The sequence below is a fragment of the Equus asinus genome, chromosome 10, assembly GCF_041296235.1.
Source record: "Equus asinus isolate D_3611 breed Donkey chromosome 10, EquAss-T2T_v2, whole genome shotgun sequence".
Lineage (NCBI taxonomy): Eukaryota > Metazoa > Chordata > Mammalia > Perissodactyla > Equidae > Equus > Equus asinus.
Genome location: NC_091799.1, coordinates 31,826,435 through 31,845,088, shown reverse-complemented (window position 1 = coordinate 31,845,088; position 18,654 = coordinate 31,826,435). Strand labels below are relative to the sequence as shown.

General features: G+C 41.3%; 1 protein-coding gene across 6 annotated transcripts in view; it reads left to right on the top strand.

Moving 5' to 3' along the window:
- Positions 1-18,654, top strand: part of LOC106842746 (adapter SH3BGRL-like) — a 48,902-nt gene that overhangs the window by 24,940 nt on the left and 5,308 nt on the right. For 3 of the 6 annotated variants that reach the window (XM_044779036.2, XM_044779037.2, XM_070518968.1), the window contains one exon: positions 6,244-6,524. The exons of the other annotated variants lie outside the window; for them this stretch is intronic. In XM_044779036.2, the coding sequence (XP_044634971.1) occupies positions 6,432-6,524 (93 nt within the window). In that variant the 5' untranslated portion in view covers positions 6,244-6,431. The remainder of the gene's footprint in view (positions 1-6,243; positions 6,525-18,654) is intronic. 6 annotated transcript variants of the gene reach the window in all.

The following is an 18,654-nucleotide window of genomic DNA, read 5'->3' as shown; positions in this document are numbered from 1 at the left end:
AAGAAAAATTACAGACCAATATTGCTGATGAACATAGATGCAAAAATCCTCGATAAAATATTGGCAAACAAAATACAGCAATACGTTAAAAGCATCATACACCATGATCAAGTGGGATTTACACCAGGGATGCAGGGATGGTTCAACATCTGCAAATCAATCAATGTGATAGACCACATTAACACAATGAGGAATAACAACAGAATGATCACCTCAATAGATGCAGAGAAGGCATTTGACAAGATCCAACATCCATTTATGATAAAAACTCTCAATAAGATGGAAATAGAAGGAAAGTGCCTCAACATAATAAAGGCCATATATGAGAACCCCCCAGCCAACATCATACTCAACAGGGAAAAACTGAAAGCCATCCCTGTGAGAACAGAAACAAGACAAGGGTGACCATTCTCACAACTCTTATTCAACACAGTAGTGGAGGTTTTGGTAAGAGCAATTAGGCAAGAAAAAGAAATAAAAGAAGTCCAAATAGGCAAAGAAGACATGAAACTCTCGCTGTTTTCAGGTGACAGGATTTTATACATAGACAACCATAAAGAATCCATCAGAAAACTATTAGAAATAATCAAGAACTACAGCAAAGTTGCAGGATACAAAATCAACTTACAAACTCAGTTGCATTTCTATACTCTAATAACAAACTAACATAAAGAGAACACAAGACTACAATTCCATTTACAATTGCAATAAAAAAATAAAATATCTAGGAATAAATTTAACCAAGGAGGTGAAAGACCTATACAATGAAAACTATAGGACATTATTGAAAGAAATCAATGATGACATAAAGAAATGGAAAGATATTTCATGCATATGGATTGGAAGAATAAACATAGTTAAAATGTCCACACTACCTAAAGCAATCTACATATTCAATGCAATCCTAATCAGAATCCCAATAACATTCTCCATGGAAACAGAACAAAGAATCCAAAAATCATATGGGACAACAAAAGACCGCAAATAGCTAAAGCAATCCTGAGAAAAAAGAACAAAGCTGGAGGCTTCACAATCCCGGCCTTCAAAATAGTCTACAAAGCTACAGTAATCAAAACAGCATGGTACTGGTACAAAAACAGGTGCACAGATCAATGGAACAGAATTGAAAACCAAGAAATAAAACCATGCATCTATGGACAGCTAATCTTCGACGAAGGGCTAAGAACATACAATGGAGAAAGGAAAGTCTCTTCGACAAATGGTGTTGGGAAAACTGGACAGCCACATGCAAAAGAATGAAGATAGACCACTATCTTTTGCCATATATAAAGATCAACTCAAAATGGATCAAAGACTTGGAGGGTAAGACGTGAAACCATAAAACTCCTAGAAGAAAATATAGGCAGTACACTCTTTGACATCAGTCTTCGAAGGATCTTTTCAAATACCATCATGGGCCAGGGAAATGAAAAATAAACAAGTGGGACTTCATCAGACTAAAGTTAGCTTCTGCAAGGCAAAGGAAATCAGGAACAAAATGAAAAGACAACCCAACAACTGGGAGAAAATATTTGCAAATCATATATCCAACAAGGGGTCAATCTCCAAAATACTTAAAGAACTCAGACAACTCAACAACAACAACAAAACAACTGATCAAAAAATGGGCAGAGGATATGAACAGATACTTTTCCAAAGAAGACATATAGATGACCAATAGGCACACAAAAAGATGCTCAATGTCGCTAATCATCTTGGAAACGTGAACCAAAACTACACTAAGATATCACCTTATACCTGTAGAATGGCTATAATCACCAAGACAAAAATTAGCAAATATTGGAGAGGATGTGGAGAAAAGTGAACCCTCATAGACTGCTGGTGGGAATGCAAACTGGTGCAGCCACTATGGAAAACAGTATGGAGATTTCTCAAAAAACTAAAAGTAGAAACACTGTATGATCCAGGTATCCCACTACTGGGTATTTATCCAAAGAACTTGAAACCAACAATTCAAAGAGACTTATGCACCCTTATGTTCATTGCAACATTATTCACAATAGCCAAGAAGTAGGAGCAACTCAAGTGCTCATTGACTGATGAATGGATAAAGAAGATGTGGTATATGTATACAATGGAATACCACGCAGCCATAAAAAAGACAAAATTGTGACATTTGCAACAACATGGATGGACTTTGAGGGTATGACATTAACCAAAATAAGCCAGACAGAGAAAGATAAATACCGCATGATTTCACTCGTATGTGGAAGATATACACAGAGACTAAGAGAACTGATTAGTGGTTACCAGAGGGGAAAGGGATTGGGGGGCAGGCATAAGGGTTAAATAAAGGGACACATTTATTTGGTGACTGACAAATAATAATGTACAACGGAAATTTCACAATGTTATAAACTATTATGATCTCAATTAAAAAAAAATCCCAACAGGGCCAGCCTGGTGGTGTAGTGGTTAAGTTCACACACTCCAATTTGGCAGCCTGGGGTTCTCAGGTGTGGATCTTGGGCGCAGACACTCATCATGACATGCTGTGGCGGTGTCTCAGATACAAAAAATAGAGGAAGACTGGCACAGATGTCAGCTCAGCGACAGTGTTCCTCAAGCAAAAAGAGGAAGATTGGCAACAGATGTTAGCTCAGGGCCAATCTTCCTCACAAAAGTAAACAAACAACAGAAGTACAACAATTTGGGTTAGGATTTCACTTACAGTCAACTTTGGCTGGTGTCAAAACTTGAGGTTGCAGATTAATGAATTCAATTTATAGGAAATATTGGCTATGTTAACATAATTAGCAAAGGTAGTCCTCACTGTCAACTGAGTCAGTAAAATCAAACCAATAGCACGTCTGACTTCATTCTATCAATTCAAATTAATATATCAATGTATATTTTATAGATTTTGATACTTTGAGGAATATTAACAAAAACCATTGAGAAATGCATTTTAGAACACATCTTACAAGGTAGATTATTAAAGTGATAAAGTCAAATGACATGTAAATAGTTAATTTTTTCATAACTATGCAGCAAAATATTGTTTCCATTATAAGTTTATGAAATGAGAAAAATGATATAGTATGCCTTCAGCAAATGTATATGTTTACATCTATCAAATTCTGGTGTTGGGCTTTGAGGACGGTTAAGAATATATGTAAAAATCAGAAATGGATACATTAATTTCGTCAGAGTTCATGATCAAACTTTTCCTATATACTTAGTGAAACAGAAAAGAATATATTGCTAAAATCTGATTGGTCTGCTAACTAGCACGTAATTTTATTTTTTGTTAATGGAAGTAGAAAAGAAAGCATTTAATAAGATGAGACTTGACTATAATTTGAATAAAGATGTTATATGATTTGACAAGTTATAATTACCATATTGATTTATGTAAAACTTACCTAAAAGAAATTCTGTAAAATATTTAACCTTGATTTTATTTACTGCATCTGATAATACCTCAAAATTAAAAAGAATCAGCATCCCACCAACAAAAAATGGGCAAAGGATATGAACAGATATTTCTCCACACAACACATACAAATGACCAATAAGCACAGGAAAGGATGCTCAACATCATTAGCCACCAGGGAAATGCAAATCAAAACCGCAATGAGATACCACTTCATACTCACCCGTATGGCTATAATCAAAAGAAGGACAATAGCAAGTGCTGCCCTGTACACTGCTGGCAGACTGTAAAATGGTGCGGCCACTTTGGAAAACATTCTACCACTCCCCAAAAGGTTAAACATAGAGTTATCATATGATCCAGCAAATCTACTCTTGGGTATATACCCCCCAAAATTGAAAAAATACGTCTACAAAAAACTTGAACATGAATGTTCATAGCAACATTATTCATTATAGTTAAAAAGTGGAGACAACTCAAATGTCCATCAACTGACGAATGGATAAACAAAATGTGGCATATCTGTACAATGAAATATTTTTCCACCATTAAAAGAGATGAAGTGCTGATATATGCTACAACATAGATGAACCTTGAAAACACTCTAAGTGAAAAAAGTCAGACACAAAAGGCCCCCTATTCTATTATTGCATTTATACGAAATGTCCAGATTAGGCAGATCCATAGGGATAGAAAACAGATTTATGGTTGTCAAGGACGGCAGGGAGGGGAAATACAGAGAGTGACAGCTAATGGGTATGGGGTTTCTTTTTGGGGTGATAATGTTCTGGAATTAGACACTGATGATAGTTGTGCAACCTCGTGAATATACTAACATCCACTGAACTGTACACTTGAAAGGGATGAATTTTATGGTATATGAATTATATCTCAATAAATTTTAAAAAATTGGCTTAAAACAGATTCTTCAATTTCATTTTTATTAATATTTTTAATGGTATTTCAGTTATTTATGTAATATAATTTTACAATCTTTTTTTATTGTCTAATTTTAGGCCTATTCTTACCGTAAGGCTATGATCAAACTTTTAAGTCATTAAAAGGTTTTTTTTTTTTTAAAGATTTTATTTTTTCCTTTTTCTCCCCAAAGCCCCCCAGTACATAGTTGTATATTCTTCGTTGTGGGTCCTTCTAGTTGTAGCATGTGGGACGCTGCCTCAGTGTGGTTTGATGAGCAGTGCCATGTCCGTGCCCAGGATTCAAACCAATGAAACACTGGGCCGCCTGCAGCGGAGTGCACAGACTTAACCACTCGGCCAGGGGGCCAGCCCCTAAAAGGTTTGAAATATATTTTTCCATTGTGTAAATTTTGTTAAAAATAGGTAATAGAACAATCACTTACATTCTTGCTTTTCACTAAACAGTTAGAAACTGCTCTGGAAGCAATTTCTTAAATAATCGTAGCACATGATTTAGTTTATAATTATGCCTACATTTATGTGCTTATTATATCAGCAATGATCTTCCATGAGGGTAGGAACTCTGTCTGTTTTGACTCTCCAGCACCTACCAGTCTGTGTGGCAAGTAGCAGGTATTCAATAAAGATTTGTGAGTGAATGAATGGATGATTAGTTAAAAGAGCCAGAATTTCAAAGTCTTTTTCTAAAGCCGTTTGGTACATCCTGATCAGCAATAAAAGATACTAATACAGAAGTGAGGTAAGACGGAGAGAGATATGAAGAACACCAATTGCCTAAAATCGACTCTTCTTCTGTTTTGAACATTTGTCCTTTTAATCTGTTGAGTGTCTCTGGTCATCTTCCAATAGTTCTTAAAGACGGCCAACTGTTATTTTGGGTTCATAGATGATTGTTCTTTCAGCGTCTTAAACTATTTTTCATCTGGGCTTCAGACGAAAATTAAATCAAGTAGTTAGAAATTCTCCAGTTCTTTTCTTCTCTAATTTGGGGCTTTAGTTCCTTTTCATTGTGTTTATTTTTCCCTTAGAAGTTTGAATGTACTTTTTCCTTGCTCTTGAGGGCAGTGTAGCGTAGTGACTAAGAGCACAGGCCCTGAAATCAGACTGCACCTGAGTCCTGGCTCTGATGCTTACTGGCTGTGTGAGCTTAGTCTCTCAGACCTTATTTTTCTCATCTGTAAAATGGGAATAATATTAGGACCTACCTCAAGGGTTGCTGTGAGGCCCAAATGAATTAATGTGTGCAATATGTTTAAAATAGTCTCAGGGCCAGCCCTGTGGCTGGGTAGTTAAGTTCACGCGCTCTGCTTCAGCGGCCCAGGTTTTAGCCAGTTTGAATCCTGGGTGCGGACATGGCACCGCTCATTAAGCCATGCTGAGGCAGTGTCCCACATGCCACAACTAGAAGGACCCACAACTAAAAAATATATATATACAACTATGTACTAGGGGGCTTTGGGGAGAAAAGGAAAAATAAAATCTTTAAAATAAAATAGAAAATAAAATAAAATAGTCTCAATACATGTTGATTTCTATTATTATTAGCCTGATGGAGAAGTCAGAGGTTAATTAATAATCTTCTAGTTGTCAGGTTGTAGAGTCAACTCTTCCTTGTTTCTTTTCATACTGTAATCAGGGCTTAACATCTCAATCCTATTTTTGTGTTCCTCTTAGTCTCTGGAAGCTCTGACTCATTGAAAGATTTAGTCTTTATTGGCCAACTGAGGCTTTTCTGAGAGGGGCAGTGAGGATGGAGAAGGGGATTAATATTCAGGCCATTCGAGGGCCTATTAAAAGAATCGTGCTTTTTCTTTTCTTTCTTTCTTTTTTTTTGCTGAGGAAGATTCACCCTGAGCTAACATCTGTGCCAATCTTCCTCTTTTTTTATGTGGGTTGCTGCCACAGCATGGCTGACAAGTGGTGTCAGTCCACACCCAGGATTCGAACCTGTGAACTTGGGCCCTCGAAGTGGAGCATGCCAAACTCAACCACTACACCATGGGGCCAACTCCAGAGTTATACTTTTTAAACAGGAAGAAAAGAGGACTAAGCAACGAGGGCAAGATGAAGTAGAGTGAAGAAGTGGCAGTGGAATGCATTCCTTAATCTACTTAAAGGACTGCCATGTTGACGTGGAGTTGACTTGTTCTTCGTGGTCCCAGAAGAAAGAGCTGGGGCCACTGGATGTAAGTTTTGCTTTGCTATAAGGAAGGAACTTTTAATAGTCAGAGCTTTCCAAACCAACCTCAGTACAAGCCACCAGCTTCGCTCTCTTGCTCTACTACAATAATCTCCTAATTTGTTTCCCACGTCTCTAAGGCCCCTCCAATATGTTAGCCACATTGCAGCCAAAGTGATTCTTTTAAAACACAGATATGATCAAGTCTTTTCCCTGCTTATAACCCTTAAATGACTTCCAGTTATTCTTGGAACAAAGACCAAAACCTGTATTATGGCCTGTAAGGCTTACCAGTTCTGGCCTTCCCTATCTCTCCAGCCCCATCTCACTCGACACTCCCACTTACTCACAGTGTTCTGGTCACTCTAGTTTTCATCATTCACTTCTTCAAGCTCCCCACAGGCCTAGAACATGCATTTATCTCTGCTCCTGACCTTTCACTTCCATTTTTTCTAATCAATGCCTACTCTCCCTTCAGATGTTAACCATCCTGTTCTCAAAGAAGCCTTCCTTGAACTTCCTGTCTTGGTCTATTAGATGTTCTCATGGCATCATGTACCTTTCCTTTGCAGTTCTTTCCACTGTTACAGTTTAATGGTATTTGTATGAATTTTTGATTAATGCCAAAAAGGTCCATGAGTGTAGGAATCTTGTTCTTTTCTTTTTATCCTCACCTGAATCCTCAGCATGGAGCACAGTGCCTGATACATAGGAAGTGCTCAATAAATGCTTCCTGATTGAATTCATGAACAGATGACTAAAGAGCTGACTGAGTTGTTTAAGTGGGAATTGTACTTCTTCCACTGGAGAAGTTTTAAGCTGAGGTTACACAAACTCAAAGCTTCTTTTAGAATCTGAGTCTATAATCCCAGGACCCTTGTAATAAAGGTTTACTTGGTTAAGAAAATGGTAGCAAGCTCACTGAATTGCTGTGGCCAACCTCTCAACCACTTGCACATCGTGTAGTTGAAAACTGCCAGAGTGCCACTTAGTGAGCAGAGGAAATGCTCCTTTTTCCCATTCATCTTTGGTCTTTCATTTTATTATGTGCACTGCTCAACTCCAGGGGGCACCATTCACATAGACTATGATGTTTATGGTGCCTAGTGGAATCGTGCTGCTTAGCATCCCAGGCCTTCAGGTGTGGTTATTAGAAAGGGGTTTAGGCTAAAGGAAAAGAACCAGTAGAAAGGAACTGGTTGAAGAATTAGGATGGAGAGGAAACAAGAAATGGATCAAGATCCTACAGTAAAGAGGAAGGGATGGAGGGGTGGGTCTCTCTTTGAACTGAAGAAGGCTGCGGGGAAGAAGACAAGATGGGCCGGATGTAAATGAGATATTGTGTAGCAAGAAGGTGTCCTAGGGGAGAACATTTTGTTTTCTGGACAATTTTGAGCTTTTAAATCAGAGACAAATACTTTTCCACTGAACATGTTTTGGGAAAATATTATATGAGGTAAGTTTTCTCAGGTTTATCACTTTTCACCAAGAAAATGAGACCTGCTCTAATTGATTTCTGAAATCAGAGGTTCTTGACTTTGTCCCTCTGTCGTGTAGGAGGCCAGCAAGACCAGGTTTTTATAGGGTTTGGGTCCAGAGGACAATCATTCAGTCTCTCCTAATGTGGGAGAAGTTCCTGTCTACTGGCTCACTTCCCTCAATGTGGGAATTCTCTCCTAATCCCCTATTAGCTCACAGCCCTCTTTTTCCAAAACCCTAGGCTTATGCCACTCTGTTTTGGTATCTTTGGACCTCAGCGCTTCTTAGTGAAGGCCTCAGTTTTTCTTTAGAGATAGGAGGGTAGGGCTCAATCTCTCACCATCTTACCACCTGTGAGGACGGGGACACTGGAGCACCCACTGTGTGTTGAGAGAAGAGATCAGACATTGGAGCCTCCAGTTCAGGTGTTTGCTAATGGCCCAAATTTGGGCCAACAATTCTTCCATATCAGACATGAAGTCTTGGCTCAGAAGATGGGGAAGGAGAGTGAGGAGAGTCCCATTATAAAGGATAAGAGAGAAGCAGTCATTTCTGTTAAGACAGGGGACAGCTGGCAAGATAGGGTACCTACAATGCCACTGTTGAGGCCAGGGAAAGAATAGTGAAGGTGTGTATATGCACATGTGTGTGTGTAGTGGTGACAGAGATGTTGAATCTGGGATTGGAAGGGGAGCACAAGTGGGTCTCAGGAGTTTAGGAGGCCTGCAGGTTAAAGAACAGGACTCTAGGGCCTGTAGGTTGGGGACTGAGAGGCAGTTGAGACTGAAAGAAGGTTCAGGATGCATATCAACAGACTAAAATCTGCATAGTCACATTTTTTTGGGGGGGGGGTCATTTTTACCACTCCCTCCATAGGAGTTGCTCAGAATGAGACACATCTAAAGCTCCGAGAAAGGACATGCAGTGTAAACTGAGTACAAGTTTTTCATTCACATCTTGCACAATGTTTGTTACAAGTGCATTGTGGGGCTTTCCCATCAGCACCTTCTCCACAGCCACTCACCCAGTGTATAACAGTCTTAAATCATCTGGTTAAAACTGACTACGTTTATTAAGGTCTTTTACATAAATCTTCCAGCTCAGGAGCAAAGCTGAGAAGAAGACCAGGATTAGGGAGGGTGAGTCTGGTTATTCATCTCTTCCCCTAAGTCACCCTATGTGAACACAGGAGCTACTACTCCTTAACCCCCTTCCTACCTCGCAGTGGTGTATCTTCTTTATTCTTCTTTCTCACCTAAGGTGTCAAAATAGCTTTCCTTAACTTGTTCTGAAAAGATAAGAATGAACCGAGAAAAAAATTTAACCTACGTAACATTTAGGGCTAATGCAGTGTGTTTTTTTTTAAGCTTTATTTTTAATTGTTAAGAATAAGACAAACATTCTGAGCTTTTAAAAATGAGTGCCTAGATTGGGTCCCCCAAGAAGCAGACTCTGAGGCCGAGATTTATGCGCCGGAGGTATATTGTGGAGTGCTTTGGGGATCCACACCCATGGGGGAGTGAGGGAAGGGGGTTCAGTCAGAGGGCGGAGTTGAAACGTGATGCAGTTGTAATAGAGGCCTCAACTGATTTTATGGGGAGCTGGGATGTTTCACCTTGAGGCAAGGGGGCCAAGCCTTTATTCTTCCCTTCCTACAACGCTGCTCAGCCATCGGATTCAGGCTGCCCTGGAGAAGGGGGTGTGCCTTTGGGTCAGGCAGCTCCTTCAGCCGAAACCAGGTCCCAGAGAGGGACTCAGCTGAGAACTATCAGCCATCAACCCTCAGTGTCTGAGGGGATGAATGCCTCAGTCCTGAAAGGGAGAGCTGGAGAGAGTATCACAGCATCCACTACAGCGGGCACACAACAAGAAGAGGCAATTCAAACAGGGAGAAATCATTTCCATGGTAAGAGTGTGAAACAAGTGTCCAGCCTCATGAATAATGAAAAGTGTGCAAAATTAAATAATATACTACTCACCCTATCAGATCTGTGATAGAAAACAAAAGATTGGTCATGAATAAAGGAATTATAACCATTGTACTCTGAGATCCCAGGATGGTGAGGGTGATTGATTTAAGACTTGGAATACTGATAGCAGAAGTCATGAGAATAAATGTGATGGCTCAGAAAAAGAGTGCATAAAAAACAGAATAATCCTACTAGCTAGGAGGAAAATTAATATAAGATCCATAGGACAAAATGTTTAAGAAAGCTCTATACCATTGTGCCTGGAAGACTTTTTCCCATGTGAATTTACAGAATTTACAAATTCCCAATTGAATTTACAGAATTGCCCCTATAGCAGGGGCAGAGACATTTTGGTGAAAATTCCTAACCAGAGGGTAAAGAAATTTGGCTATTTAGACTAGCGAGAGGAAGCTTGAAAGGAATAAGAGTGGTGATGAAGTTGGTTGTGAATTAAGGTATGCAATGACCAATTATCTTTCATAGCTATCAATGACAAAAAAGGGGAGAATATTTCTGACCTCCGGGCTTAAAATGTAACCTAGGCCAGAGAGGGAAATAAAATTACACCTCTGTTACCTATCCGAGTTCCAAGTGCCATGAAGGAGAACTGTAGTGGATATTGTGCTAACTGGAGAAAGGTTATGCCATCTACAGCAGAGACCTATGCACTATTCAGAAAGCAGTTTCTGGTGTCCAGTCTAGACGAGATGGAGCATCTGACCAAGGGATATCAGATCACCACACAACCAGAACTGTCCATCATGAACCATTTTCTTTCAGACAGCCAAACTGTAAGGTCGAGTGAGCCCAGCAGCAACCCATCCTAAGATGTAGGTGGTACACTGGGATAGGGCACAAGTAGGGCCAGAGGGCACAGCTAAGGTGTATGAACAGGTGGCCCAGATCCTGTGTCATCATGTACGTCTCCCTCAGCACCAGCTGCACGAGGGATCTCTTATGACAGCTGATAGGGGGAAAAAGAAGTTGAGCTTGGTTTACAAATGGGTCAACTTCTGCTGCACCAGAACACACTCAGATGTGGTACTGAAAGATAGTAGTGGGGAAATCCTCTCAACGGGAAAATTTCTGGGAAGTATACCTTGTCATATGACTTTCCCAAGGCATGAAGATACATGGATGGATTCATAGGCAGTAGCCAGTGGTCTGGCTGGCAGTTTTGGGGCCTGGAAGGAGACAGATTAGAAGGTCAGGGACAAGGAGGTCTGGGGAAGAGGCATGTAGGTGGACTTACAGGAGGTGTGAAGATCTTTGTTTCACACGTACATTATCCCACTAGAAGCTAATTCATTATAGAAGAGGCACTATACAACAAATGTAGACAAAGTGAATCAGTCAAGGGACATCATTCAGCCTCTGTCATTAGCTACCTGTATGTTTGCACGAGTGCTTTAATAGGGTAGTCACGGTGGGAAGGAGGCTATGCATGAGTTCAACTGCTGATCTAGCTATTGCTTCTGGTGAAATGCCAGCCTGTTAGCACCAGGGACCAACACTGAGCCCCTAGTACAGCATCATCCCCTAAGGAAACTAACCAATCGCTTGGTGTCAACCTGACTACATTGGATCCCTTGCACACTAGAAGGGGCAGCTATTGTCTTGACCAGGGTCAACACATATTCTTTATATGGGTTATCTTTCCTGATTCAGGGCCTCAGCCAACACCACTATCTGAAACCTTATAGAGTGCTTGGTATCAGCAAGGAACCAAAGCTCAGGGTTCCACTTTACAGCAAAAGAGAAATGGTAGTTGGCACATGATCATGGAATCCTCTAGTTCTATCACATATTTCATCACCTAGAAGTCACCTACATGGTAGAACAGTAGAATGGTCTTTATAAGACCAGCTAAGGTCTCAGTTTAGAGTTAACACCCTATAAGGATGGGCTACCATCATCCAGGACACCCTAAATCAATGACCATTACATGGTGCTGTTCTCTGTCCCCAAAAGGTAGAAAACATGGATCTGGAAACTAAAGGATGGAAGTAGGAGTGACCCCACTTACCATCACCCCCAGTGACCCTCTTGGGAATCTATGTTTTCCATACTGCACCTTTAGCTCTGCAGCTCTAAAAGGGGCCACTTCCATCAGCGGGCACAGTAAGAATCCCACTGAACTTAAAGCTATGGCTGTGGCTCAGGCTCTTCCAACCCCATGTGCCAAGAGAACAGCAGGCAAAAAAGGAAATGCAGGGGATAATCAGGGCTGCAACTACTCAATGGGGCAGCAAAGGATAAGTGTGGTGCTCGAGAGATCCATGGATTGCCTCTTGGCATTCCCACGCCCAGTTTTAACGGTAAAGGACAAGTGCAGTAGCCATAGCCTGACAAAGACATAGCAGATTTAGGCACAGACACCTTAGGGATGACGATCTGGGTCACTTCACCAGGTAAGCCACTTAGACCATCAGCATGGTGAGGGAAATACATAATGGGAGGTGGAGGGGGGAATGATGATGAGTATCCTTATGGCCTCAATTTAGCTGTGGCAGTGGGGTCTGTAGTCTAACCCACTAAACCTTCTCTTGTAAGTCTCCTAACAAATCAGGTCAACCAGAATTATGGAAAGCCATTCCCATGGATCTGAGAGTTACAAGAGGTGAGCTGCTATGGATATTGTGGAATTCACTCAGATCACTCAGATTCCCTCTTTAAGGCCAATGCATCTAATCCCCAGCTGCTGGGGGTTTCAGACACCACCTGCCCACAGCTGCATCCCTCACTCGTAATTGCACTTGGAACAAGGAACTGCTTTGCTCAAGTTTCTGCACCCTTCGCAGGGAGCATCGCCTAGCTAACAACTGGCTACTAAAAGGATACAAAGGACTCTTTGCTTTGCTTCAATTTGGGACAACTCCAGAGGTCCATACCAGACTTGTTCAGAGCTGGACAACTCCAGAACTAAGGTGTTAACTGCAATCCCATTGTGGGTTTCCCGCTCCCTCTGCCCATTCTTGCCTTCCTGATTTTCTTACAGGGCTACCTCCAAGAACACTCTTTGATAAACTTTCTACATGCATTCCCTCTTTCAGAGTCCATCTCCATGAATCAGTAGTCTGTCAAGGATGATCATTGGTTGATGGAACCCAATAGTGCCAAAATAGTTCTTTACGTAATGAAGAAAATCATTTTAATTGTTTACACAAGGATTCTTTTCAGGCAGAGTAGTGTCTTTTGTTCAGGAAAATATCTTGATAAACTGATTGATAAAGAATGGGACTCAAGAGCAAGAATCACAGCAACAAAGTAAAATAATTAAATCGCTCTGCTGCCATAAAGAGTGGAATTTGTTTGGGGAGGTTAGAGACGAAAGAATGGAGAGAGATGGTACGATTAGAGGAGGTGTTTTATGCGGGAGAATCAGCCAGTAGTTGGTAGTTAAAGGATATTTGTAAGAAAGGAGATATCTCAAGTTCAATGTGAGGTTGCTGCCATTACTGAACTTGCTCCAAATTTTTGAGAAAATATAAAACACCTAAGTTGTTTATGTAAATAGGATTTCTGTGAAAATTGTGGAAGGAGCTGAACAGAGAAAGGCAGCCCACAAGGAGGCTGGAGCTTGGAAGCTAAGAGGACTTGAGAACACACCTCCCTGGGAACTTGTAGAAATGTTGAAAAAGCTTTGGATTTCCATAGACTGTAGAAGGGAGGTTCAAGCCAGTGTTCTCTAGAACTTAAAGGGCAGCATCTAATATCTGGATTACACTAACACAGAATTGATCCACCAGGGAAGTTTGAAAATGGAAGTGACTTTAAATTTCTGAGACTGAAGTGGGAATTCTTGGAAAGAGACTATGGGTATTCAAAGCAAAATTTTGCATCACTTGAGGATATCTGATCAAAACCATATGGCTGTCTTGGGTTCCTAAAGGCAGAAAGGGCAGGGATCCCAGGTCTGGATAATGTAGCCAATATTTCTTTGGTGATTTCTGAGACCAGAATTGGCTCCTTGGAGAAAACTCCGATGCCAGGCCATCAAGAAGCTGATAGGAATCATGAATATGAAGTTCTTTTCAAGCGCTGCTGGGCCTCCTTATCATAATAACACTCTGTTCTCTGCTAATCATTCTATGGCAACTGCCTCACAGCTTTCACTCTTGAAAGCATTGTGTGAAGTGAGGCAGCTGTGAAGTCTTCAGAAAGTAACCTGTTAATGGGAACGTATCTGTCCCTGCGGCAAAGGTGCCAACGGAGACAGAGAAGACCCTTCCTGGTGTCTCCAAAGGAGAAAGAGCGGGGAGGAAGCCCTCAAAGTTACATCTACAGGCTTTATCCTCTCTGGGGTCATAAATAACATGGTCTTATCCTGAGAGGAGACCTCATTTTGTCCATGGCAGTAATTTAGAGACTGTGCTATGCCCCTGAGGTTTTTTGGAGTGGTCATTCCTGACTATGTGAAGCTTTTCCAACTATGGATGGAGGGCGCGTCTCTCCTGTGGCCAGCTGCCCTCTTCGTGTCCACACTGGAGTAGCTCTGGAGGAAGTTTCAATGGGCAATGCCACCTTCATTCCAGGCTAGCCTCAAATCCTACCTGTGCCCTGTAGAGAGTTTACTGACTTTGCTGTTATTCCCACTCTTCAGGCAGAAATCTGCTTCATGTTTGGTTTTTAGAGTAGTGTGGCAACTGAAATATGTGATCAGAAAAGTCCAAGCATAGTTGGGAAGAAAACTCACAGGATTATGAAGTCTAATTTTGTCTTGCAAATCATGTGAACACAAAACTTAATCATGCTACATTTGCAAAAATACTACTCTTAGGTAAGTGGCGTGGCGTCCTTTGTTGGTACATACAAATTCCTTCATTCAACAAACACTTATTGAAAATCTGCTTGTGCAAAGTACTTGCAATTTTTGGGAGACCGTCTGCAAGACCACTCTCACTTTTAACACCAAAGGCAAGTTTGGGAGGTTTCCCAAGATGACCCTCATGTTTGATAATTCACTGGAGGATTCACAGAATTCACTGTAAGCTGTTATACTCACAGTTATGCTTTATTATAGCAAAGAGGTACAGATTAAAATCAGCCAAGCGAACAGATGCCTAGGACAGAGTCCAGGAAGGTTCTAAGAACAGAGCCTCCAGTTGTCCTCTCTCAGTGGAGTCATGAATAGGCTACTCTCCTGGCACAAATATGTGACAATATGCATGGAGTATTGCCAACCAGAGAAGCTCGCCTGAGCCTTGGTATCCAGAGTTTTTATTGGAGGTCTATCATGCAGACATGATTGACAGCTTATGTGGCTGACCTACAGTCTCCAGTCCCTCTGGAGGCTGAGCTGATACTGCTTGGCTTAAAACCTCCATCGTAAATCACACTGTTAGACTATCTGGTGTGGCCCAAGGCTCCTAGGTACACAAAGATGCTCTTATCAGATAGGATATTCTGAGTCTAGTGATCACCTCCCAGTAACTGAGGGAAAATGCCAGACTTCCCTTTAAAGAGGATAATTCTGTACTACACAGAAATGTTCTAGGCTGTAGGGAAATGTTCTAGGCTCTGCTCTCAGCAGTAAGCAAAACAGATAAAAATTTGTGCCCTCTTGGAGTCCACTATCACATTTAGAATAATGCCCCAAAGTTACATGCTCCAAGCCCCTACTGGCTTATTAGCCTGAAGTACATTATTTTCCTAGAAACAGTTCCCCAAACGGTCCTAGACATTTCCAGGGATACTTGCAAATATACCCTAAATGTTACTCATATTAGGATCATGTATTCTCTTAGAATCCTGGGAAAAAAGAGTAGAGGACAGATGTCTTTCTTACAGATGAACAGAACACCTGGCAGCATTTCCTTCAGATGGGGTTCCCACAGCTGAGCTGTTGAGTTCCTAGTGAGAGAATTCTTTGTTTTATACTTCAGCTCTCTCCTTTGCATAGTGATCAAATGCTGGAAATCATACCCTGTGCTTGGAATGACTGCTCGTTCCAAACTCTAGGCTTTGTGGTTCCACCTGGTCTGTTCTTTCAGCCTTCTTTATCTGTGGTAGTGCTCTATCATTCCAGTTTAGCCTCCTTCAGGGATGTGGTCCATTGGATAGATCTGAACACCTGTTCTCTGCTGTTGGGGACCCAGGGAACTGGTGTCCGATTCGTAGCTGAGAAAGCCAAAGTGGCCATGGAACAGAGTTGAGCCTGCATTTGGAAAATAACTGCATTCCCTCCAAGGGGTGGGCAAAGCCCAGGAATTCTCAGAAATGGTGTAGAAATATTGGCCAGGATTAATAAGAATCCTGCCCAAGAGTACAGCCTGCCAGGGGAGATTCTAGGACACACAACAGGAAGATGCTGGGTATAGAGTACAGAGAGGAAGAAGCCAGTCAAAGGAGTACTGTGTACAGCATGGCGGTGGTGGTCAGAGGCACCTCTCAGGAGAATCCACAAGAGAAAGGGTCAGCTTTAAACACCTGCCAAGTCCAGAGAGCACAAAGCCATCTTGTGACAGTATTAGCCAAGTGTGAACTTTTTCACTCCTCCCTGTTCGTTCTCCCTCTTTGGACTCCAATCTCAGAGGGGCCAGAAGCCCTTAGGAATCTGAGAGAGGAGCCATGTGGAATAGAGAAAAAGATAGTTCCCTGAAGCCTGCAGTTTGCCTGCAGTGACCTTTGCTCAGGGAGAAGGGAGAAGATGTATCTTTGCAATGAACATTGAAGTATCCATTAACATATTGTAGTGAACATTCTAATTTCATAATTAAGACTACGCCTGTGACTTAAAGTAAGCCCTGGCATGTAAAGTTGTGTTTAATTAAATGATCCACTATTGATGAGGACTCTCTGTACAGACAGAAGAAGGAGAGCGGTTTACTTTTAGCTCTCTTCCTTCTTGCATAAAGTTTTGATCTTATCTTCCTTGGCCTGCAGCCACCCCCGCCCCTCACATGCTTTTGAGATCTTAGATCGGGTCAGCCAGGAGCATCCCGCAAGCCTTGTCTGTTTTCAGCTTGGACAATGTCCCACTGAAGCCAGGTACCTGAGGGTCACTGTAAATATTCAATAAGATTACCTTTTGACTGTTATGAAAAGAAGTCAATTTTGTTAATTTGCTGTTTTCCTGTTTAACCTGAGGGGTAACTCAAGGGTCACAAGGATTTATGAGCTTGTTTCATATAAGAAAGAGAATGCCATCAAGGATCACCAGATAACAAGCTTGCAGCTGCTTTGAGGCCCAGAGATCAGATTACCTAGGGGCTTTTCGTGAGTGAAAGAAACACAGACTTCCCCTTTGTTTCTCTGAAACTCCTCCTGCCATATCCCCTAGCTCTATAAAGACTCCCTGCTTTCTTCTCCTGTTAAGGCAGATTTGAGAGAACCTGTCCTCCTACCTTCTTGGTCACTTCGAATCAAACCTTTTTCCATCTCCACACACCAATGTCTCAGTGTTTGGCTTACAGTGCATCGGGCACACTAACCTGAGATTAAGAGGTTCAATATCACCATAAGAATCCACTTTATTTTGGGGGCATATGTCCTTAAAGTAGTAAATATGTGCTTGTTAGCATTCAAGCTCCCCCCACACAGCCAGTCTCTCCTGAAGTTTGAGTAAGTACATGGCTGGATCCTTAGCTGTTGAAAAATCTATCCTCATCCTTTCTCACCTAGGCTCTTGCATTAGATTGCCGTAGGTCTCCCTGACTCTGGACCCTTCTCTACAGTGCTCACTGAAGTTCTGATCATATTACTCCTTCGTCTAAAACTCTTCTGTGGCACCCTATTTTCTGCAGGAGAGAAGCCCCCACTCTCTTAGCATCAAGAACTGTTGTGGTGTAGCTTCTATTCACTTCTCCGGTTTGTTTCTGACACGTCCTCACAGTCCCTCTTCACTCTGGCTCAGAGAACTAAGCAACTTGTCTAACATCACATTCAGATCAAAGTTTTGAGGGGCTTGAAGCTTAAGCAATCATGCACCACATAACGGTGTTTTGGTCAATGACAGGCAGCATGTAAGACAGTGGCCCCATAAGATTAGTGGCATACAGCCTGAGCGTATAGTAGGTTATACTATCTAGGTTTGTGTAAGTACACGCTACCATGTTTGCACAATGATGAAATCAACTAATGACACATTTCTCAGAATGTATCTGTGTTGCTAAGCAACTCATGACTGTATAATTTTTGGGATCTTCTTAACAAAATTCAAAATTACCCAAACAAAAGTAGACACCGAAGTGAGTACTTATCAAGAATGAGAAAATAAATCACAACAAATTAACAAATTTCACAAAGCTAAAATACACCTCAAACATCACAAAATTGAGAAAAATAAAATACTTTTCTTAATTAACTATCTGACACATCTCTGTAATACTTTTTTTCCCCTTCAGGTCTGTTGCACACTCTTTGATCACCTTTTGATGTGACAATAATTTTTTTTGTGTGTGTGAGGAAGATTGGCCTTGAGCTATCATCTGTTGCCAATCTTCTTCCTTTTGCTTAAGGAAGATTGTCACTGAGCTAACATCTGTGCCAATCCTCCTCTACTTTATATGTGAGATGCTGCTGCCACAGCATGGCTTGATGTGCGGTATGTAGGATTCTGTGCCTGGAATCTGAACCTGTGAACCCCAGGCTGCCTAAGCAGAGTGCACAAACTTACCTACTACGTCACTGGGCTGGCCCCATGACAATAATTTTTTAATGGATAATTTAGAAAAGTTTCTTTCTACT